General features: G+C 48.0%; 2 protein-coding genes across 2 annotated transcripts; one reads left to right on the forward strand and one right to left on the reverse strand.

Moving 5' to 3' along the window:
• The first annotated feature begins 404 nt into the window (after positions 1-404).
• Positions 405-15,338, forward strand: LRRC59 (leucine rich repeat containing 59). Its single transcript, XM_069482395.1, has 7 exons — positions 405-742; positions 2,815-2,874; positions 4,711-4,869; positions 5,101-5,205; positions 9,177-9,249; positions 11,561-11,734; positions 13,338-15,338. The coding sequence occupies exons 1-7, from the start codon at positions 638-640 to the stop codon at positions 13,583-13,585; spliced, it is 924 nt and encodes a 307-aa protein (XP_069338496.1). The 5' UTR covers positions 405-637; the 3' UTR covers positions 13,586-15,338.
• On the reverse strand, positions 15,086-23,106 carry EME1 (essential meiotic structure-specific endonuclease 1). Its single transcript, XM_069482394.1, has 9 exons — positions 23,058-23,106; positions 20,632-21,425; positions 20,419-20,546; positions 17,987-18,073; positions 17,768-17,889; positions 17,437-17,560; positions 17,085-17,200; positions 16,071-16,260; positions 15,086-15,814 (listed from the first exon to the last, which is right to left on the reverse strand). Exons 2-9 carry the CDS (start codon positions 21,398-21,400, stop codon positions 15,632-15,634), a joined length of 1,719 nt encoding a protein of 572 aa, XP_069338495.1. The 5' UTR covers positions 21,401-21,425; positions 23,058-23,106; the 3' UTR covers positions 15,086-15,631.
• Positions 23,107-23,127: the final 21 nt, after the last annotated feature.

The raw sequence follows: 23,127 nt of genomic DNA on the forward strand, positions 1-23,127 counted from the left end.
GGAGAGAGAGAATAGTTGAAACAGTGGGGAGGAGAGAAGAGAAATTCAGAAAGTTGAATTTTCCGGATGATGGTGATTTGGTGGTGGCTACAGGAGAGGAAGCAATATTGGAGGACACCCAGCTTCGGCTCCTAATCCAGAGGGATGAGATTGATCTGATGAAGTCAGTTTTGGATGTGAACCCAGGTCTTCTGGGGCCCAGTCGGTGCCCTTTCGCCTCCTGGCGCTGCCAGATACGATACCAGCCCACACGCGTCCAGGGTCACTGGAGAACAGAGCTCAGAATCTTTCACCCCGCCCCTCTGGCGGTGGTGGTGACGCGCAGTGCAGCATCCTGCGCGCTAGAGGGCGCTCCCAAACACGCTCGGGTCGCTCTGGCCCAGCCCGTCTCAGTGGCCGCGGAAGGTGACGTGGACACGGAAGTGGTCGTCGTCGCGGCGGCGCCGGTGGGAGCGAGGCGCGGGGCTCCGAGTGCGGCCAGCGGGCGGACGGGCGGCGGCGGTCTCGCACCCGCGACGGCGGAGGGCGCAGGCACTGTCGGTTGGGTGGGAGTCCGCTGAACCGACGAGCGGCTTTTTAGCTCCTTTCCCCTGCCCGTCGGAACCCCCGAGCCGGGGCCCGCTCAGCCGGCGTCACCATGACCAAGGCCGGTAGCAAGGGCGGGAACCTCCGCGACAAGCTGGACGGCAACGAACTGGACCTGAGCCTCAGCGACTTGAATGAGGTCCCCGTCAAGGAGCTGGTCAGTATAGTCCTGCCAGGCCCGGGCGCCCACCTGCGCCTGGCGCGCCCCTACGTGAGCCACTTTTCCCAAGCATCAGTTTCCCCGTCTTTAAAACGAAGGAGGGTGGGGTGGACCAAAGTCTCCAAGGAGGCCGCGTCCAGCCCACGGGTTCTTCCCGGGATGTACACGTGTCACTTTGGCGCAGTTCCAGAAGACAGGGAAGATCTGCTTGTCCGGCCCTGGCCTGTTTCCGGGCCAAAAAGCGAATCTGCCTCCGTTTTGGGGGCTTTCACAGCGCTCTGCTCCGTTCCTAACCCAGAGTAGGAACCCACGGAGCGGTTGCCGGATGTTTATGAGAATGAATGACTCGGTCCGGGAGTAGGCCTACTGGTAGACCTGGGTGTGGCCCAGAACCGGGCTTTTCTAGGAAGCTGGCAGTCTCAGCTGGCAGCCCCAGCCCTGAGGCGGCCTTCCTTGGAGAGACTAAAGTCTCCTGGCTTGGCTGGCAAGGCCTGGTCCCAATTCCACTGAAACTGGCAGGAATCCCGCGGTGCGACTGATGGCCCCCCACCCCAGTTAAACTGAGGCATGAGGCCCCAGGGAGATTACACACCTACTTTGTTGTCAGCGTGGAGCTAGATCCCACAATCCTGCTTTTCCCACTGTGTTCCTCAACCCACACACTATCCTCACTTTGGATGATGCACACTTTGCTTATTGCCTTTGACAAATTACATTTCGTCTAGTCTTCCCTCCACTGTGGATGTGTCGTAGGGTGGTTAGAATGGGGTCCCCAGCTCCACCCAGCTCTATTGCTTAATAGCTGAGTGCTTTTGGCAAGCTAGTTAGCCTTTATGCTTAGATTTCCTCATTTATAAAACAGTCATAATAGTTTCCATATCTTAACACTTACCTTGAGATTAAATAAAATTGTAACATAAAATGCTTGGCAGGTAGCAAATGCTGATACATGTCGCTGTTATCATGATGTTCTTTCCACGGCTGTATCCAAAACTTTTTTTAGGTGGTCAAAATTCACTCTTAAGACTTTGTGACAGAAAGTGCAGGTTGGCGTAGGATTGATCCTTTCCTGAATGTTTGCCTCCTTTCCCAGACCAGGAAGATGGCCAGCCTTCTTGCAGCCTGGCCCTGGGACTGGTGTCTGAAACCATTTGCTCCAAGCATCTGATCAGCGCAGCATTGCCCCTAGGGAGAAAGAAGGGTCAGTTTTGCTGAGCCTCTCCAGGCCTGGACACCGTTGGAAAATAGAGTTGGGCTGTGAGGGCCTCCTTCTCACTCTGGCATTCACTCAATAATTCATTCATGATTCAGCCAACATGTATGTATATTGAGTGCCTGCTCTGAGAAAGACCCTAAACTGGGGAATTTGGAAATTGCAAAACGTGATTAAGACTCAGTCCCTCCCCTGAACTTAATTGGAGTGGGGGGCGGGGGGGTGGTGCTAGATAATACTTTGAAAGTGCTAGGAAAGAATTTCTGAAAATCTAAGTTTTCCTTTCTTGGATGCTCCACGGCCAATCCCCTGGTCTTTGCATTCTTCCCTAGATCGTGGTTGACTGAGTCACTTTTCCTCTCTTATCCTCAGGAACATTATAATTTGGTGCCATTTTTTTTTTTTTTTTTTTGAGACAGAGTCTCACTCTGTTGCCCAGGCTAGAGTGAGTGCCGTGGCGTCAGCCTAGCTCACAGCAACCTCAAACTCCTGAGCTCAAGCGATCCTCCTGTCTCAGCCTCCCGAGTAGCTGGGACTACAGGCAGGCGCCACCATGCCCGGCTAATTTTTTCTATATATATTTTTAGCTGTCCATATAATTTTTTTCTATTTTTAGTAGAGGTGGGGTCTCGCTCTTGCTCAGGCTGGTCTCGAACTCCTGAGCTCAAACGATCCGCCCACCTCGGCCTCCCAGAGTGCTAGGATTACAGGCGTGAGCCACCGCGCCCGGCCTGGTGCCGTTTTTTAAAGGCCTTTCCTAATTGTGGGAACTTTCTCTGGAAAATGCTTCATTAGCAGATGTCACTGAATTGTGCCAGGTGTTGGTTTGACATGTTTTTCTCATCCCCTTTCCTAGGCTGCCCTTCCAAAGGCCACCATACTGGATCTGTCTTGCAATAAACTGAGTACTCTACCGGTAAGATTGGCAAGCAGCCATGACTCCTTCTGGAGCCCCGGATGCATCTCCTTCCTGTTTCAGGGGTGGGTGGGGGGTGGGTGGATGTCATAAGGCATAATTTCAGGATAGGCCTACAGCAGGCTACAGCTAAATCTGAGTGTGTTGGGGGGGACGGGGTGGAGTGCAATGGTTAGTCTCAGTGGGAAGGGAATCAAGCTAGAAGCCTCATTCTTTAGACCAGTGGGAAAGTCAGGCCACAGAAAACTAAAGTCAACAGGATGTTGGCTGAGTCAGTTACTAGGCTCTTCTTTTTCTGCCTTATTTTATTCCTTTGGAAAATAGTTTATCTCCCTGTTGCATAGGGGAAGCTAGAGACCATTTGATAAGTTGCTCTGCATTCCAGGGAGAAAGCTATGAACAGCTTCCTTGGCCATCTTTTGATGGGGAACATGAAAGAATGTGATTTTAATTGGACTACCTTATCATCCTCCCAAACAGGGACTTGAATTACTAGAGATTTGCTACTTTTTTGTTCAGCTCATCCAATCTGTGGTCAGATCTTTTGGATTTTCTTACACATCTCCTAGTTCTCCTTTTGCACTGTATAGGCACTGGATTCATCCAGCCCCTCAGCCTCCCTGGGTAACGGCTGATCTCTACTCCATGGCAATACTTCTGCATGGTCAGGCTGAAGTTTGCTGTCATTGTTGCCTCTTCCACCCATCGCTCTGGCCATGCCACTCCTTGCTGTACTCTAGGGTAGCGTCTTATTGGGGTGTGCTGAATGGCTTTTTGGCAAAGTGTACAGCAGGTGTGAAGCTGCAAGGAATTGCTACCTATCTTTAATTAGACACAAAATATTTCCTGGAAGAAGTGGGATTGGGCTCTGGCTCAGGGATTGAGTCCAGAAGTTGGCAGTTTCTTCATTGGATCATTGGTCCATTCCCCTTTCAGTATTCTCCTGGGAATACTATAGCATCTTCCCACAGCTCATCAAAAACTGTTTCTAACATTCAAAAAGCATCTGATATCCCACTTCTTCCAGGAAGTATTTTGTGTCTAATTAAACGTAGGTAGCAATTCCTTGCAGCTGCACACCTGCTGTACACTTTGCCAGGAAGTCATGCAGCACACCCCAAGTGCACTTTTTAATCTGAGTTTGTTCTGTTGTGTGTACTGACAACTTTCATTTCACTCTGCAGTGCAGATCCACTGGCGTTTACAAGTCCCCAGAGAGTATGAATAGTGCCTCATTAGCTGAGTTAGTGCCATCACTTTCAGATGGGCACTTAGCAAAGCTTTAATGTCAGAGGGATGCTTTAGCCCTTGCTGAAGAAGAGTCAGGATATGGGTAGGACGGGCGCCAGCCCTTTCGGTCAGTTTTCCCAAGAACACTCATGGAGCACCTATACTAAGTACTGTGCTAGATGCTGCAAATAACAAAAAAGAATCAGACTGAGTACTCAAAGAGTGCCTGATCTCTTTAGAAAGATAGGTAGGCACCCTGTTTTGACAGATTCTATGGGGTGAGCATAGGGTACCATGAGAAGACAGAATGGGTCTCTAACCACTCCAGGAGCAGTGTGGAGGACAGACTGGAGGGAGACTGAGGACGAAGGAATACATGTGACGAAGGAATACACGTGTATTTTGTGCCTGCTCTGTGCTAAGCCCTTGTATGCACATCTCGGTCACAAGCACCAAGAATGGCAGGTGTTCTCCCCATTTTCATTCGAAGAGCTGGTAAAAGAAAAGTCAGGATTTGGATAGAGGAACCTCTGACTTGGGGGCTTCCAAACTGTTACACCAAAATGTGTGAGCCCAAGTCTTAAGTGTTCTCTCTTTGGGTCCTAGTCGGATTTCTGTGGCCTCACACACCTGGTGAAGCTAGACCTGAGTAAGAACAGGCTGCAGCAGCTGCCAGCGGACTTTGGCCGTCTGGTCAACCTCCAGCACTTGGATCTCCTCAACAACAGGCTGGTCACCCTACCTGTCAGCTTTGCTCAGCTCAAGGTAACAATTCATAAACCAGTGTTTCACGGCCAGGTGTGGCAAAGGGCTTGGGGACCAATGGAGCATGGCCATGAGAAAGGCTGACAGGAATACCCTCTGGTTGGTCCTGTCTCAGATGGCTTTCCCTGTAGGTGGAACACAGAGGAGCTTTTTTCCTGCTCCTTTTGTTCCACCTTCAGGGACTGTATATGTGAGCTCGGGCTTAGCCAGCCTTTTTGCCCATCTCTTTAGAACCTGAAGTGGCTAGACCTGAAGGATAACCCCCTGGATCCTGTCCTGGCCAAGGTGGCAGGCGACTGCTTGGATGAGAAGCAGTGTAAGCAGTGTGCAAACAAGGTAAGCACGACGCTCCCAGGTGTCTCCTCACACTCCCCCAGGACTTGCCTCTTTGCCTCTCCTCTTGTTTTTGCCTCCCAGAGCACCTGTAGCTGTGCATTGATTAAAGCACTAAGGTCTCGGGGAAATATCTCCACTGTGAGCTTGTCAAGCAGAGACCTTTGTTTGTACATTTACTTTGCAAATAGCAGAACAACAAGATTGTCTTCTGCTTTACTGCAGTACTTCCTTTCTTAGGAAACCAGGAGCAACAAAAGCCAGACACAGTGGTACATGCCTATAGTCCCAGCTACTGCTTGGGAGGCTGAGGTAGGAGGATCACTTGAGCTCAAGTGTTTAAGCCCAGCCTTGACATGATAGGGAGATCCCTATCTCTAAAAAAAAAAAAGAAAGAAAGAAAAAAAGAAAGAAAGAAACTGGGACCTTGTGTGATCCAACATTGCACTGTGTTTACAGTTGTTTGTTTTTTTGGTTTTTCTGAGACAGAGTCTCACTCTGTTGCCCGGGCCAGAGTGCCATGGCGTCAGCCTAGCCACAGCAACCTCAAACTCCTGGGCTTAAGTGATCCTCCTGCCTCAGCCTCCCAAGTAGCTGGGACTATAGGCATGTGCCACCGTGCCTGGCTAGTTTTTTTCTATATATTTTTAGTTGTCCAGCTAATTTCTTTCTATTTTAGTAGAGACGGGGATCTCACTCTTGCTCAGGCTGGTCTCGAACTCCTGAGCTCAAGCAATCCTCCAGCTTCCGCCTCCCAGAGTGCTAGGATTACAGGCGTGAGCCACTGCGCCCGGCCAACAGTTGTTTTAGTGGCACAAGAGTGTTAGGGGCTGTGGCCTTTCTGAGGCAGTTAGTGTAAGAATTTTGATAATGGAGTTAATATTTATAAGTTTTCAACAGACACATCCTGGACAGACCTGGATGATTGATTATAATTGAGTCATCTGACGTAGGAGTGAGGAACGAAAGGCAGCATGCAAGGCCAACGTTGCCAGTGGCCAGTAACCTTGGAGATACCTACCCTGCTCGTTAAGAACAGCACTGTACCCATCTCTCAATGACACCAACTATCGTCATTTTTCCTTCTAGCTTTGGAACAGATTGCTGGTGCTTCAGCTGAGCACCAGATGACTTACTTGGCTATGTTTAGGGGGCATATTGAACAAAAAAGACTTAACTTTAAAATGCTAGAATTAATGTAAGCTTAATGTGTCTATGATAGTCTCCATTGTGAATCTCAAAAGTAATAGCCTTTTTTTCTTATTAGCTCACAGCTTATGTAATCTTATCATCTGTATCACCTATTGTTGCAAGAAATCAAGCACAAAGTTAATACAACCAAGTAGCTAATAAGACAACAGGTTTCCATTAGATGAGAATAGTACAAGTGATCAGTGAAATCCTGTTTGGGGCAGGGCGCGGTGGCTCATGCCTGTAATCTTAGCACCCTGGGAGGCTGAGGCAGGAGGATTGCTTGAGGCCAGGAGTTTAGAACCAGCCCGAGCAAGAGCGAGACCCTGTCTATACAAAAAATTGAAAAATTAGCTAGGCATGGTGGCAGGTGTCTGTAGTCCTAGCTACTCAGGAGGCTGAGGCAAGAGGATCACTTGAGCCCAGGAGTTCCAGGTCGCAGTGAGCTGTGATGAGGCCACTGTACTCTAGCCAAAAAAAAACCAACAAACCTTGCTGCTTTCAGAATGACGTCTGTTCTGCAGACTAACAGCAGCTACCATTGATTACGCTTCCTTTGTCCTAGCTGCTTTACATCTGTCATCTCATAATCCTCAGAACCCTGAGAAGTAGGTAGTACTTTCATTTCTCTGACACAAGAAACCCTCAGCATGTACACACCTTTCATTAATCCATTTATTTATTCAGTAGATAATATGTGGAACCATATGAAATTGATGATATCCCACAGTTTTTGACATAACGAAAATAGTTTTTGAGTGCAAAGGCCTTTTGTATTTGCATATACCTTCCATACAGAGCTCCAGGGAGCATAGTGTGGATGTGGTCACTGAAGCCAGGGTCCCTGGCACTGCTGCGTCAGAGCTGCAGCACACCTTTAGGCTTTGTAGGGAAGGGGCTTGGGCCAGTCAGAATGAGGTCACTTGTCTCCAGGAATTAGTTTAGGCCTTACCAGCTCTGACCTGGTGTGTGGGTTATGGGCTAGTCATCAGCTTAGTACGGATTAAAGCACCTTTTAAAACTAATTTGTTCAGCAGTACCCATCTTGTGCTGCAAACTAGGGTAGGTAGATAAAATCTACCCTCCAGGAGCTCACAGTCTAGACTAGGAGAGTCTCCCATTTCTGAACTGCCTGTGTTTTCGGATAATTAACTCCTGATGGTAGCACTTGCAGCCAAGGTAAAAAGTGATGTCTCTTAGCCAGCTGTGTATCCCTAAAACCAACTGAATGGTTAATGCTTATTTAATATTCAGAGTTCAGAGTGAGACAGGGACTTTGAGCTAGGGCTGCCTTTCACCATCATACTTGACCTTCCTCCAGATCCTGCAACTCCTTGTTGAGCAGCCATTTTTGTTAGCTTGACTCCATAGGGAGAGGTACCAGCAAGTTCAAGTCTTGGGTTACTCAGGACAGGGTTCCTGGTGGCTTCAGACTAGGCTCTTGAAGGGAGATCCTTTTGCAGGCCTGCTTCTGAGTCCCTCTTATGACGGCTGTTTGTGGTCTGAAGTTTCCAAGAAATAAAAAGAATTATTTTTGAATACACATGTGTGCCCTGCAGGTGGTTTATTGCAGTAGTGAAACAAAACCCTTTTGCTATCTTAGACTAGTGCAGATTTTCTTCTTCTTTCTTACTTGTGGTAAAGAAGATAAGCAGCAGTATTTCTTGAGCACATATAATGCCAGGGATTCTGCTAGGCATCTAGTACGAGTTATCTTATTTAATCTTCACAACAGGCCAGAGAATTGTATCTTATCTCCGTTTTCCAGATGAGAAAATTGGCTCAGAAAGGTTAAGTCACTTGCCAAGGTCACATAGCAAGTGGTAGTCAGGATTGCAGGGGGCTCCAAGCTTATACTCTGTCCCCTCCATCCAAGCAAGACCAGCTTCAAAAAAATACAAACAGAAAAGATTTTTTTTGTGTCCTCCCACAACCGTGTCCATAGTGAGAATCTTTGCGGCATTAGTCAGAGGTCATCTATGGGTGAGTTGATGACGATTAGAGAGCTTAGGGTGCCAAGTAGAAGGGTGTCATGTTTGGGCCTTTCTCTTAGAGCTGTCCTCCCCTGTGCATTTGGTGGGAGTGAGTGCAACAAGCTCTGCTCTAGGAACCTGCACCCAGGTCCTAGCTGTGCTACTTCTAGCCATGTGCAGTGGACAAATCACCCTACCCGTCTTGGTTTTCTTCCTTTTGAAATGAGAATCCAGTCATTCATCATACATGTATTGAATGCCACGATTAGCTGAGATCTGTGCTAGCCATGCCCATCTGGAGTACCTACGGATAGGACAACAGTTCAGCCCTTAAGGAGCTTTGCTGTCTTGTGACTGAGACAGATGGGGAGCAAGTTAATTGCAGTATCCTGTATGAATTCCATAGGGGTGGGAGGGGGACCTAGAGTAGCCAAAGGAGGGGAGGTCAGGAAGCAGTGTTGGAGGAAATGCCAATCCCAAGTTGTTGCTGGGAGGATTCTTTGAGATGAAGCGTGTGAGATTGATTGTAAATGGAAGAACTTTTTACACATTCAAGTTGGCATCATGTTTCACAAATTTTTTCCTGACAACTTTAATGAACTGGGCTCATGTGATTCTTCTCCAATTAAGGCTGGCACAGTAACTTATGATACAAAGAAAGGATTAACTTTATTAGTTCTGCATTGCCACCAGGGGCCCATGGTAATCTAGGATCCTGAAAGTAGTCTCTTTTTTGAGACTGCCTTAAGCAGATGTGAGCTGCAAAGACAACTACTTTGAGTAGTTCAGAGCCCTCCTCTCTCTTTGCAGGTGTTACAGCACATGAAGGCCGTGCAGGCGGATCAGGAGCGAGAGAGGCAGCGGCGGCTGGAAGTGGAACGAGGTGGGTGGCCATCCCTCTTCCTGTTGTCTTCCAGGTCCTTATGCCACCCAGCAGATTCTCGGGCTTCGGGAGCTGGGATCCAGCGAAGAGTCATGAAGAGCAGTTGCGGGGAGAGGGGGACAGCGTGGTGGTAGATGACATCCTCTTTATCCGATGAATCTCTCTCCAGTCCTGCCTTCTCTGCTGAGCTCCAGCATCACGGTCAACTGCTTGTGTTTGTCTCTGCTTGGAGGGTTAATAGGCATCTTGCATTGAATGTGGCTAAAACAGACTGCTGACCCACTTCAGTCCCTCCCAGCATTCCCCCATAACAGGAAGTCATTTCAAGCCTGAAATAGGGAAGATGTCCACGATTCCTTTCTTTTGTAATTCCCACATCTAATCTGTCAGCAAGTCTTGTATGTGACAGTTGCTGCACCTCCAGTGCCACGTCTGTAACCAGCCTGCCCCGCCGAGGACTACCAGAGTGCTTCTTGACATGTCTCCACGACTGTACCATCACCACAAACCCATTCTCTACACAGCAGCATGGAGATCTTTGTAAAACAAATCAGTTATACTTGTTTGCTTAAAACCCTCTATGGTGTCCCATTTAACTTAGCATGAAATCCAAACTCAGTGACGTGGCCAGCAAGACCCACCTTGGCCCAAGCCTGCTCACCTACTCTCCGGCTTTGCTTCACACACAAGGGAGACCACGGCATTAACTTCAGCCACACGAGCCTCTGCTGCTGCTTGAACACACCAACGCTAATCTCACTTTAGGGGCTCTGCTTGGTTTTTTCTTCCTGCAGTCTCTACATGTCTGGCTTCCTATAATCCCTCTTGTCTCTGCTAAAATGTTGCTTTGGGTTAACCTTAACCCGTTCAGAACCACCCAGATTAGAATTGCCATCCTACCTGTCACTCTCCATCATACCCTCTGCTGTTTTCTTTATAGCACAGATCACTGTCGTCTTTATTTTGTTTTCATTTGTTTATTGTTTGTCTCCCTCACTAGTAAATAATGTAGGCACTAGAATCTGACCTGTCTTCCCCACTGCTGCATCTTGAGCACTTAGAACAATTCCTGGCCCAGCACGGTGGCTCACACCTATAATCCCAGCACTACGGTAGGCCAAGGCGGGAAGATCATGTGAAACCAGGAGTTTGAGACCAGCCTGGGCAACATGATGAGACTGTGTCTGTACAAGAGAAAAAAAGAACAACTCCTAGCCCGTAGTAGGGGCTCTGTTGACTGGTTGGCTGACTTCTGAGCCCCCTTAGTGGACGACTGCTGTGGTCGGAGAAGGGATAGATATGTACAGTACTGATTACAGGCAGTCCCTGGGATCAAGATGCCAAGTTACAGCTGTCCTTTATTGTGCATGGCCACGGTGGCAAGACATGCCCATATTTATTCTGACCCCTGCTGCTTTCACTTCTTGACAGCACATGTTCCCTAGAGGCTGGGTGTAGTGTGTTCTTGGCATTCCCAGTGCCCAGCTGGAACTTGGAGCTTGTTTGTATGTAGAGAAGCAGTGGAAAGCTACAGTACTTACAGTACTACTATTCAGCTCACATAGGCTTTTAAGCCCTAAAAGGACATTTAACTGCCATTTGTGGCATTCTGGCTTTGGAAAAATGTATTTCAGATTTCCAAATAACTAATTTGGAAGTACATTTTTAGAACCCAATAATTTGGAAGTTGTAATTTGGAAGTTTGTAAACATACTTGGGCCGTTAAGTGAATCTGAATGTGTTCTTGAGTTCAAGTCTCAGATTCCTGAGTTCAAGTCTAGAGATTACTCTGACAAACTTAGTCTCACTTTTTTAGAACAACACTGCCATTGTCTCCAACCCTAAACTTGAGTGCTTGTTCTCTCTTCTCACTTGCCTTCCTTAGGCCATATTCATTTCTGAAGCTTGGGAAGATAGGAATCCCATAGACTCAGCACTGCCATGGTTTCTTCTCTTCACAGCTGAGTTCTAGAAGGCTGTCAACTGCTGTGCCTTCTGAATTAATACCTAGTTCTAGAGGAGCACCATGTACCACTCATGCCTTCCGTAGGTTCCCCCTTGTTATTGTGCCCTAATCTCTGCTGCCTGGGGCCAGGAACCCCTCAATAAGAGTACACTCAGCAAATCCTGAGAGCAGCTTATTGTATTTTAGGGAGGGCTTCTTCCTGGAAAGCAGAAAGATGGCTATTTCCTTTGATTATTTTTTACATGACCCATGGCACAAGGGAAAAGGCAGCTGAATCCTTATTTTTAATCACTTGGGAAAGCAAACTACTCGAGAGAAGTCACATTTTGGTATATTTTATTGTAGAGGCAGAAAAGAAGCGTGAGGCCAAGCAGCGAGCTAAGGAAGCTCAGGAACGGGAAGTGCGGAAGCGGGAGAAGGCAGAAGAGAAGGAGCGTCGGAGAAAGGAGTATGATGCCCTCAAAGCAGCCAAGCGGGAGCAGGAGAAGAAACCTAAGAAGGAAACAAATCAGGCCCCCAGTAAGTTTTCTTTCTGTTGTAAGTTTCCAGCAGGGGTGCAGTGCAGAGACTCCCTTGTTTTCAGGCCTAGATGAGTGAGGAGTGAGCCTGCAAACCTTAGTCGGATAAACGATCAAGCCTGGGAGTAGCATGGGAGTGTGAAGCAAACAAGGCCCTAAGGGTTTGGTTACAGGGAATAGGGACTCTCCTGGGGAGATGGTGCCCAGCTGGTTTGTTTCCCCAATGCCCACATATTTCTGTGCAGATACTTTGGTCAAGCATGTCTTGGACCATTCCCAGAACAGGGAGTCTCACTGGTGTGAGGTTCTAAAGTCACTGAGATAGGTGAAGATCACACACGGTCAAGTTACTTTTAAAAGTGCCTCGTTGCACAGTGCATTGGCACGTGCCTGTAGTCCCAGCTACTTGGGAGGCTGAGGTGGGAGGATGGCTTGAACCCAGGAGTTAGAGACCAGCCTGGGCAACAGAAGTGAGACACTGTCTCTTTAAAAAAAAAAAAGGTTCCTGACATCATTTCCGAAGTATACTGGGTATGTTTTGAGTAAATGGTACAGTCTCTCTGTAAAACCAGCAATGCCTGTGTTTTTTCCCTCAAGTTAAAACAGGTCACTCTCTCTGCTTGACCACCAGAGGAATCATTTGGCCTGCATTCAGGGAGGCACAATGTGTAGAAAAACACATTTTCGTATTTTGCCTGAATATGTCCAGTTGAATTTATGTAGTGATGTGGCTGAATACTAGTGAGTTTTGTGTACCCTCTGGGTCAAAAGGGACCACCTGAGGGAGAGTCACGTGAGGGTTAGGAGCCCTGTATAGATGGTGGAACCTGTGTCCATGTCCCCACTCAACCTTGCCTGGAGCAAGTTGCTTAATCTCACTTTTTTATTTCCTTGTTGAAAATGAGGATCATACTTACAGGGTAGTGATAGGGTTAAATGAACAAACAGGATCATGCAGTTCCTGGCATTGTGGATGTTCAGTCAAGTTTTTAAAAATTTTGCCTAAAAATCTCAAAACCAATTTTTTTTCTAATTAAAAAATGTAATATATGTTCATCGCATAGAATTTAGAAAAGACATGTATATCAGAAAATGGCAATCGCCTGTAATCCCCATTCCGAGCAATCGCTGTTTACAGTATGTTGTATTACTGTCCAGGCTTTCTTTTTGTGTACGTATTACATAATAATGGCGTTAATGATAAAGCTCCGTTTCCCCCAGTGTGCAGCACTCCATCCACGCTTGATGCCTCCTGATAAGCCCCTCCCCCGCAGTCCCAAGAGGCCTGAGTCATCACAATGTTACCAAGGAGAACTTAGGGCACTGGGGACTGTGAGCTACCTGAGACTTGCAGAATGAGTCCCAGTTTCGAATGTACTCCCTTGAGATTCAAGGGAAAAGGCGTTTCTGTTCCAGTCTCTGGATAGCAAAGGGTTTAAGAACTCAGATATTCTTAAGACATTTTTCTCTTCGGGATCTGGGGAGTCTTGGCTTGAGGAGGGGATGTGAGTGGATGTGCACAAGGGCACTCGCATAGATTGGTAGAGTGGATCTCCTCAAACTGACCCAACTTGTTTTGTCTACTGCGATTTCTGTCCCTCCAGAATCTAAGTCTGGCTCCCGCCCCCGCAAGCCACCACCCCGGAAACACACTCGATCCTGGGCCGTGCTGAAGCTGCTGCTGCCGCTGCTGCTGCTATGTGTGGCAGGTGGGCTGGTTGCTTGCCGGGTGACAGAGCTGCAGCAGCAGCCCCTCTGCACCAGTGTGAACACCATCTATGACAACGCCGTCCAGGGTCTGCGCCGCCATGAGATCTTCCAGTGGGTCCTCCAGACCGACTCTCAGCAGTGAGCCTGTCCTCAGTACCTGCTGCCTCCCAGCCTTGGAGCTTGGATTCCTATGGAATTGGGTTCTGCTGGACACAACCTCTTTTTAGCATCAGACCTACCTGCCATCATCAAATGGCTGCTGATTGGTACTTGAGACCTCCTCTTCGTAGGACTTCTTTGTTCCTTAGTCAGGGTTCCCTGGTGGAATGAGGAGAAATGGGAGGTGGGGGGGAACAGTTACCTGCATGCCTAAAGGAATAGGCTTGGGGATGGGGAGAGAGAAAACATAGCCTTTTCTGGTTGTTATACAAAGCTGTGTAAAGGCAAGGCTTGTTTCTACTAAATGGTCAGCTGTCACTACATTTATACTTTTGTACGTCACAAACCCTTTCTTTCATTCCTGCCTGGGTAACCAGGGCAGATCAGGAGGAAGCGTTACTGGGGTCTGGGGGAACACCACACTCAGCAAATCCAGCCTAAATTGAGGGGAGGGTGTACCTGTTTTCTGAAGGACTTCAGAAACTTAAGCATTTTAGGGACCATAGAAAGTCTCTGGCTGTGAAAGGGACTTCATGACCATCCAGTCCAATATCACATTTGCAGACAGAAAAATGGAGGCCTTCCATGACTTGCCTGTAGTCTCCCAGCTAGTTTCAGGCAGAACTAGATCCTGCTCTGGTATTCTTTCTTTCCTTTATATCATTATGCCGCCTTTATAATGTCCTGAGAGAACAGAACTCACACCAGAATTGAGTATGTCTCAGCCAAAGTATAGAGTCTTTCATGGTGGACAGACTCGAGACTCTCCAGTAGAAATCTCATGCCGCCAGAGTAAGGCAGCTCCTATGGAGTCCTGCTGCAACTTATGTGGCTTCCATAAAATGGCAGCAGTCCAGGCACCTCGTCTCAATTTTAGAGCATTAATCCCTTATTGCCAGTAAGCAGGGAGGTGGATCTCTGCAAAGCCACATTGTCTGACAGCTCTGTTAGTACCTGGTGTGACTGAATACCTCAGAGGCATCCTATCCTGCTTTTGCAGGTTTGAAGTATCGGCTGGTTGCTTCACGGACACTGAGGTTCAGAATTGTTTGATTCTAGACTATAACTGAGGGAGTGAAGGAAGGGAGACAAGTAGTATCATGGAGTCGAAAAGCGGTGCGTCAGCACAAGTAAGGGCAGCACTGGCCGTCCTCCTGTCTGCTAGATTAAGCATTTCCTTGCTTTTTTTCCTCATCTTTTGACAACAGCTGGATGGAGGGATCAGACATGACCGTGTCTTAGTGCTCAGTCACTGGAAACTCCCAGTTGCAAGCTCCTTGCCTTTCCCAGGAAGGAGCAAGAACCTGTCATAGTTCAGAGACAAAGAGGGCAGGGTTCAGCCTTTTAGCCCTAGTGGCCCCTTTGGCTAGGACTGCCACTCATGACCGCCCTGATACTGGAAGAAAGGACTTTGTTAATCTTCTCCCCCAAGGATAGTTCTGCTGCCTATGTCCATACCTTACTCAGAATCACTACACATTCCTTTAGTCTTCCTCCAAGCTCCAGAGCCATTGATAGAAATGCTTTATTGAAACTAAATACATAATACATAAGATGAGATTAAGACAATATAGAAGTCAGCATAATCATCATACCCTGCTCCTTGGCTGGTTGAGGCATCTCAGTGGCTGAGCCGAGTCACGACGCCAACCCACAGGCGATAGTTCACTCATGACTTCGAGATTTGATGATGATTCTTTTGGATTTCTACAATTATTAAATACATGTCTGAGTGGTCCGTCTTTGTTCCTTTGTGTTTTGAGGGCTGGCTGGGACAGAGGTAATGTGGTTTGTCCATCACAACTGATTTTTGCTAGGAGAGGCACATTAAATGCTGTAGATGTAAGTACCTCAGTCTTCTCCCCAAGTCGACGGGGAAGGAGACTTTGACAAGTAATGAAACCCAGGAAAGACCGGGAGCCTCACCCAGGCTTGTGCTCCAGGAGGCACTGCCAGTCTCCCTCGCTGCAGTCTGGCTCTGAGGTTGGGGAGGCGGAAATCTCCAGCTTTTCACCCTTGTCCCTGAGTGCTAGCATCTGTCAGTACTGTCTAAAGAGAGATCTGGTTGTAAACTGGTCATTTGAAGGTAGATACGCCTGGACAGCTCTGGTCCGACACGGCGGGAGGTAGATGTCACACCTTCCCCACGGCGTACTTGTATGTTTGCAAGCAAATTCTGGCATTCTTGCTCCGAAAAACACCGCTGATAAGCCTGGAAGGGGTAAATGACCTCTTAATACGGTACCATCCATGTCCGTCCCTCATCTATAAGCAAGGAGGGTGCTAAGCCTGGGTTGGGGGATGAGAACCTGTCCTCCCTCCCTGGGTCAGCATTAACAACTCTGATCTCGGCAGACCTGCTCTGCTGACCTACAGAACCCTGGGCCTTCAACAGTGCTGTCTGTGGAGATCATCTGGGGTCCTGCTGAGAGCACAGGGTGCTGGGCGGTGACCCTGGAGCAGCATACCTGTACCAAGAGTTGGGGGGAGGGATAGACATCCACGACGGCACTGGCCATCTCCAGGCTGACTCGGTTTAGCTGCTGAATCTGTCTTCTCCAGACCAGCGCGAGTCCCCTGCCAGTGCGGTCCACCTTCACCCCTCCGGCCCAGTCACTCTCCACGCAGAAGGAGAAGCTAGTTTGATCTCGGAGCTTCCTGCAGATGGCACAATTGGAGAGCTGTGTGTTACTTGCTGCTCACCTATACCTCTCCCTCACCTGGAAACTGAAAAACCCTCCTGGATGTGATATGTGTGGCCTATTTAATCCTTCAACAATCTGAGTGTTCGCTTTGTTCCCAAGCATAGTGCCAGTGATTCCCTTAAAAACTGCATCTAGTTCTTTGCATTAGAAGAGGGAGTGCCAGATTCTTTTGCTTATGTTGAGATGAGGTTGTGTTGCCCAGGGAGGCAGCGTGCACAGGGGTAAGCACGAAGGACTGGACATCTGGCAACCTGGAGACTGTTTCTGGTTCTTCCAACTTGCTAGGAGCCTGGACAAGTCAAGCTCTTCAGGCCTTCATCCTCTCAAGTATAAGGTAAGGGACTTGGACTGGATTGTCCTTTGTTAATTTTAAATTCTGTTAATTTAAAATTTAATTTTATGTTCTCTGGGGTCCTTTGTTAATTTTAAATTCTGACCATGAACACTCAAACTACAGACGCTAAAAATTTCCTTTACTAGGGCTTATTACATTATGATCTGACCTGTCCTGAATCCTAGGAACTTGGCCTACTGGTAACCCAGTATCAAACTGCAGAACACAGTTACACATAAGCTAAAGGGGAGTATTTAAAAGGGCCTGGGCCTGGGGGCCCTTCCCAAAAGTCTGCAGCATGAGGTCAGCTCCTTCTGCCTCAAGCTTGAGAAACAATGGGTTGACTGCAAAGATTGGGGGAAAGGGACATTTCCTTTGGCTGGTAAGAACCACTGTAAAGGACAAGGCCCAGCATGGAGGCTGGACTTGCTGGGAGTGCTCACTTGAAGGGTGCCTCTGCCACAGCCTTTGTGAATGCGCACGCGAAGTCGGCCAGTTCCTTCCAGCTCTGCACAATTCGAGCCTGGGCTTCTGTGTGTAGCTGCAGGTCCACCAATGCCTAGAAACCGAAAGGCAATGATGGACTATAAGGGTAGGGAGAGACTAGTTGGAAGTCCTGTCACTGTTCACTGAAGCCACACCCCAGCCCCTTGGCTCCCTGTTTGGCCCCTTCTCTCCTGCTTGGTGCCAAGGCAGAAAGCAGCGTGCAGTGGGCATTTTATTCTCCATCAATAGCAAATCTGGTTAGATGACCAGTGGGTACCCAGCCTGACTCGGGCAACAGGAAGTTCTTACCTCTTCCACATGTACCCTGGACACCATGGACCCCAAGGTAGCCTTTGGTTGTCTCTGTTGCTGTTTCTCCTTGGCCTGTTTGTTTGCTACTCCCTGTTTCCTTCTCCTTGGGGGATTCTGGGCACTGGAGCAGGGGAGGAAATGAAAGAAGGACAGCAGCTGCAGGCAGAGCTCAGGCAGAAACGGCGCAAGAAGACTGGACCAGCGCATCCCGCAGGGCTTGCCAGGGGTGCTACCTTGCAGAGTGACCCACATCTGGGATGAACAAACTCAACCCAGTTGGCCCGAGAGCTGCCCCTTCTAGCACTAAATCCCCAGCGCAAATCCAAACCTGAAGCATTTCTCCTGATCCACAATCACCAGTGACAGAGCTTTCCCGGCTGTCCTTGCTGTGATGTCAGTTACAAAGCCCCGAAGTGTTTCCTTCCCTTTCTCAGTGTTGCCCAGACTTCCCTGCATGAAGGAGCAGAAACTGCATTAACACTTGCTCCCTAGCATGAGTCAGCCCTGTGTTCCAGGCCTCAGCCCCCACCCCTCTGGCTCTGCCCACCTGTTTTAAGTTGTAGATCATGGATACAAACGCCTCTGCCAGGAGCAACACCAGGACCATTGGCTCCTCCACCCAGTCCTCACCGTCCTGCCAAAGGGCCCGGAACGCAGCACAGGGAGGGAGGTCAGCGGGTGGTGAGCACCTGTGAGTGTGGCCCAGGTCTTCTGGGTGAATGAACTCACTCCCGCCCCTTGTGCATTATCCTTTTTCTTCTTGAATGAAGTCATGGTGGCAAGAAAACCACCCATGATCCCGTCCCTTCCCAGTCCTCCATTGGTTAACCTGGTGCCCTGCATCTCACAGATGGTGAATAAGAAAGGAACATCAGCAAGTTGAAAGGGACTGAGAAGTAGCTGCCAATTTTTTCTATGCATTTTGAATAGGGGGGTGGAGGGACAGGAAACTCCTCCAAAGGATTTAGTCCAAGTAAATGACTCTGGCTTTGACGGTAGATGCTGTGAGCGGAGTGCCCCTTCCTAACATACAGGTTTTGTGTTGCAAAGATAAGACTCAAAAGGGAAACTTCGGTCTGTGAGAGCACCTCCTCTTTGTCATAGCTAGGGCATTATCAAACAAAGCCAAGGCTGCCTCAAGGCCAAGAATCCTACAGATGGTATCAAGGAGTAACTGGGGAGCAGGACTTTCGTAGAAAGCCTTCTGATTGGGTCCCTATATGCAAAAGCAAGGCCCATACTACAGCAAAGCACAGGTGGGAGGAGCTCCAAGCTCCAGTTCTGGCTGTGATCCTTAACAAGGCTTTTAACTTCGCTAAGCCCCAGTTGTCCCACCTGTCATGTGGGGAGAATTTCTACCTTACAGGGTAAGTGCGACTGAAACACAAACAGAATGTGGCAGTGCCTTGCTGTATGAATACAAAAGTTTGCTAATACCTCTAAAATAAAAAGTGTGGGTAAATGTCCCAAATTACTAAGAAAGTTATGAGATCTGAAAAAGAGAGGAAAAAAAAAATCTTTTTTTTTTTTTTTTTGAGACAGAGTCTCACTCTGTTGCCCAGGCTAGAGTGCCGTGGCATCAGCCTAGCTCATAGCAACCTCAAACTCCTGGGCTCAAGCGATCCTCCTGCCTCAGCCTCCCAAGTAGCTGGGACTACAGGCACGTGCCACCATGCCCGGCTAATTTTTTCTATACATATTTTTAGTTGTCCATATAATTTCTTTCTATTTTATTAGTAGAGATCAGGTCTTGCTCTTGCTCAAGCTGGTCTCGAACTCCTGACCTCAAGAGATCCTCCTGCCTCAGCCTCCCAGAGTGCTAGGATTACAGGTGTGAGCTACCACGCCCGGCCTGGCAAAAAATCTTAATGTATCATCTATAAACTCTTGAAAATGAGGGGTGGAGTATTTTGGGTTTACAGGTAAGAGAAGTGATAGGTATAGGAACTGTGTAACCTGGGAGCCTGGGTAGGGAAAGGATATTTACTGTGTGCCTGCTATGTGCTGGTGCTGGGTTCTCATTTAGTCCCCACAATAAGAATTTTATACATGAAGCAATTGATGCACAAAGATTTGTAATAACTGACCCAGGGTCATAGCAATAGAGCCACAGAGCTGGGATTCAAACACAAGCCTCCCCATTCCCAAAGCCCAGCTAGAGAACTAGGAATCCTGTGTGGATCATCTCCTCTCTGCCCACTCTGCTCTCTGCCTGAGGAGGTGATCTCTACAGACATCACAAGGTCCATATGTCCTCTGGCTCCCAACTGGGTGTGACCAGTGGGAAACCTCAGCAGTGGATTGGAGGGAAGGAGGAGAGTGAAGTCAGGATATTTTTTCCCTTGGTTCCCTCCCAGTGGGGTCACCTAGGGTTTACTGCACCCCTCTATTGGAGGTCAAGTCTTCTCTCAAAGTGGCCCTGTCTGTATTTCTCTCTCCTCCTGGTCTCCGCTAACCATTCCCTCCCTTCATCCCTTCTGGCAAAGGGATGATAACAGTTTTGTCAGTGGTTCTCAGCCAGGGGCAATTTTTCCCCACAAAGGACATCTGGCAATGTCTGGAGACATTTTTGATCATCATGACCAAGAGGGGTGCTACTGGCATCCAGCAGGTAGAGGCCAGGGATGCTGTTGTGAATTGTTGATATTGTGATGTTGTGAATCACAATATCATGTTGATATTGTGAATCACAGGACAGCCCCCACAACAAAGAATTAAAATGTCAACAGTACTGAGGTCAAGAAACCCTGAATTATGCTGTTATTACCCCTGAGGTACTGTGCTGTCCCTTATAGTTTCTTTGTACCCTGCCCACGCCTTGGAAAACAGTCCCTTTATTAAATCTTCCTCAAATTATCCTAAGTGGAATGTGCCATCTGTTTTTCTGCTGGGTCCCTGACTGATATATATCCTTTCAAAAAAAGCACACTTATCCTGTAAGTCTAACAGGAGGAGAGATGTCAGCCAGAAACCCCCTACCTCAGATGGCCCAGTCCTTCTCCTCCAAGTGATACTGCAAGGCACGGCCTGCGCCTCAATCACACAGCAGCACCCCATGGACTGCAAGGCTCCGAGGAGCTGGCCCCCACCTTCCATCTGCAAAAGCACTGCAACAGATGGGAAAGGGACTGTCAGTGGGTGGTCCAGAAAGCAGATCACTCAGCAAAGGGCGAAGACAGATGCTAGGAGGACCTGGATCCAGCACCACAATGATGTGTTTCAAGCATTCCTCCGGCCTCTGGGATTTCAGCCTGTTAGCCAGTGCTGCCACCTTCTTTCTTTCCTGTTGTCTCAGGGTGCTTTCCTTCTGGCTTGCTTGTCCCTGCTGCCGGCATCCCTGCAAGCCTCTTCCCTGGACCTTCTGACTACGCTTGGTTTTCTTCTGAGGGGGGAGGATGTCAGAATTTGTTTTGGCTACTGTCAGGCTGTTGCTCTGGACAGGACAGGCAGACTGGTAGGCTGGAAGCTGATGGCACAGATTGTTATCTGATGCACTCCTCTCTGGGGTGTCATGGAGGGGAACATCAGGGATCTTTGGAAAGGGCTGCTTTTTCCAGTCACTTGATGCTCCTTCATTATTTTGATGATCCAAAACACTTTTTACTGGGGAGCTAGAGTCCTCAGGGCTCAGCTGCTTGTGGGTCAAAAACTTACATTTAAGCCTCTCAGCCAGGGGAAGAAGTTCCACTTCATCCTCACTTTCACTGCTTAGCACCTTGACTGGCTCTGTTTCTGAGACAGTTTCAGCTGTGTCTGGGACAAGCAGTGAATCTTTCAACCCTGGTGATAGAGGACAGGAGGCCTCAGAATCTGAGGTGTCAACCACTACAATCTTCTCCTCCCTCTGAGGCTGCTTCCTGTTTGTTGAAGATGGTTCCTTCATCAGAAAGGCAAATGTTGGCAACTCCTCAGAGTCACTCTCACTGGAATCCAGTGAGAATGATGACTTCTTTAGGGCCATCAATAGGTGCTATCAAATTAATTCCCTGAAAGGAAAAGAGAGATGGGACACAGCCTGGAGAATTCAATTCAGTCCACTAGATGTATTCTATAGCCAAGCTTTATGAAGATAAATAGGATACAGAAAAAAGAGAAATAGGACATGGTCCCAACACATTTAATCTGTCATCTAACAGGAATCCTCCCCAAATCCTTCTAGATCAAGGTGAGGTATAAACAAAGTAGAGTCACTATTACAAAATTTTAATGGGGGTAGTAACAAGGTTCAACACTACCCCTTTGTTGATCTCTGCATTTGAAATGGAGATGCCAAAAATCATCCTTTTTAAAAATTAAAATATAATTCACATACCGTAATATTCATCCTTTTAAAAGTGTATAGTTCACAATGTTGTGCAACTATCACCACTATCTAGTTCCAAAACATTTTCATCACCTCAAAAAGAAATCTCATAGCCATTAAGCAGTCACTGCCCATTTCTCTCCTTCCCTCCCCCCCCCCCCCCCCCCCCACAAATCTACTCTGTCTCCATGGATTTGCCCATTCTGGACATTTCATATAAATGGAACCATACAATATGTGGCTTTTTGTGACCTGCCTTTGTTACTTAACGTAATGTTTTCAAGGTTCAAGATTGTAGCATGCATCAGTACTTCATTGCTTTTTATGGCTGAATAACATTTTATTGTACGGATATGCCACATTTTGTTTATCCATTCATCACATGATGGACATTTGGTTTGTTCCCTTTTTTTTTTTTTGGCTACTATGAATAATGCTATGAGGCCAGGCGTGGTGGCTCACGCCTGTAATCCTAGCACTCTAGGAGGCCGAGGTGGGAAGACCGCTCGAGGTCAGAAGTTCGAGACCAGCCTGAGCAAGAGCGAGACCCCGTCTCTACTAAAAAATAGAAAGAAATTATCTGGACAACTAAAAATATACAGAAAAAATTAGCGGGGCATGGTGGCGCATGCCTGTAGTCCCAGCGACTCGGGAGGCTGAAGCAGAAGGATCGCTTGAGTCCAGGAGTTCGAGGTTGCTGTGAGCTAGGCTTACGCCACGGTACTCTAGCCAGGGCAAAAGAGCGAGACTCTGTCTCCAAAAAATAACAATAATAAATGAAAAAAATAAATAATCCTATGAACATTCATGTAAAAGTTCTTGTGGGGGCATGTTTTCAATTCTCTTGCATGTATACACCTAGGAGTGGAATTACTGGGTCATATGCAAGACTCATTGCCTGAACACTTACTAGCACTGTAGATATGACCCTGGATGAGCAACGTAACCTTCCTGGGCCTCAGTTTCCTCTTTAGCACGATAGTGGTAATAACAATACCAATTTTGTAGGTTGTGAGAGTTAAACGAAATATCGCATCTATCATAGCTCATTTATCTGGCACATAGGTACCTGGTTAAGTAAAATAAGTTGATGACAAGGGAAGGGGCCTCATCACTGACCCCTCGCTGAGCCTCGGCTAACTACTGTAAAATAAGGGAGGTGGACAAGCGGGCCTCTGCCGCGGAAGCTCCGCGCCTCTCAGATCGGCGGTCCGCTGCAGACGCCCCCGGACGCCCCGGCCATCAAGACCCTACAGAGCGGTGCTCACAAGGGGAACTCTGACCAGCCAAGCTGCCCGCGACCCAGTGCGCTCACCTCCGATTTCTCGCGCTACTCTTTGAACTGCCAGGCAGGACCCGGAAGTAGATCTCCCGGTAGCGGAAGC

Source organism: Eulemur rufifrons, chromosome 9, assembly GCF_041146395.1.
Source record: "Eulemur rufifrons isolate Redbay chromosome 9, OSU_ERuf_1, whole genome shotgun sequence".
NCBI classification, from domain to species: Eukaryota; Metazoa; Chordata; class Mammalia; order Primates; family Lemuridae; genus Eulemur; species Eulemur rufifrons.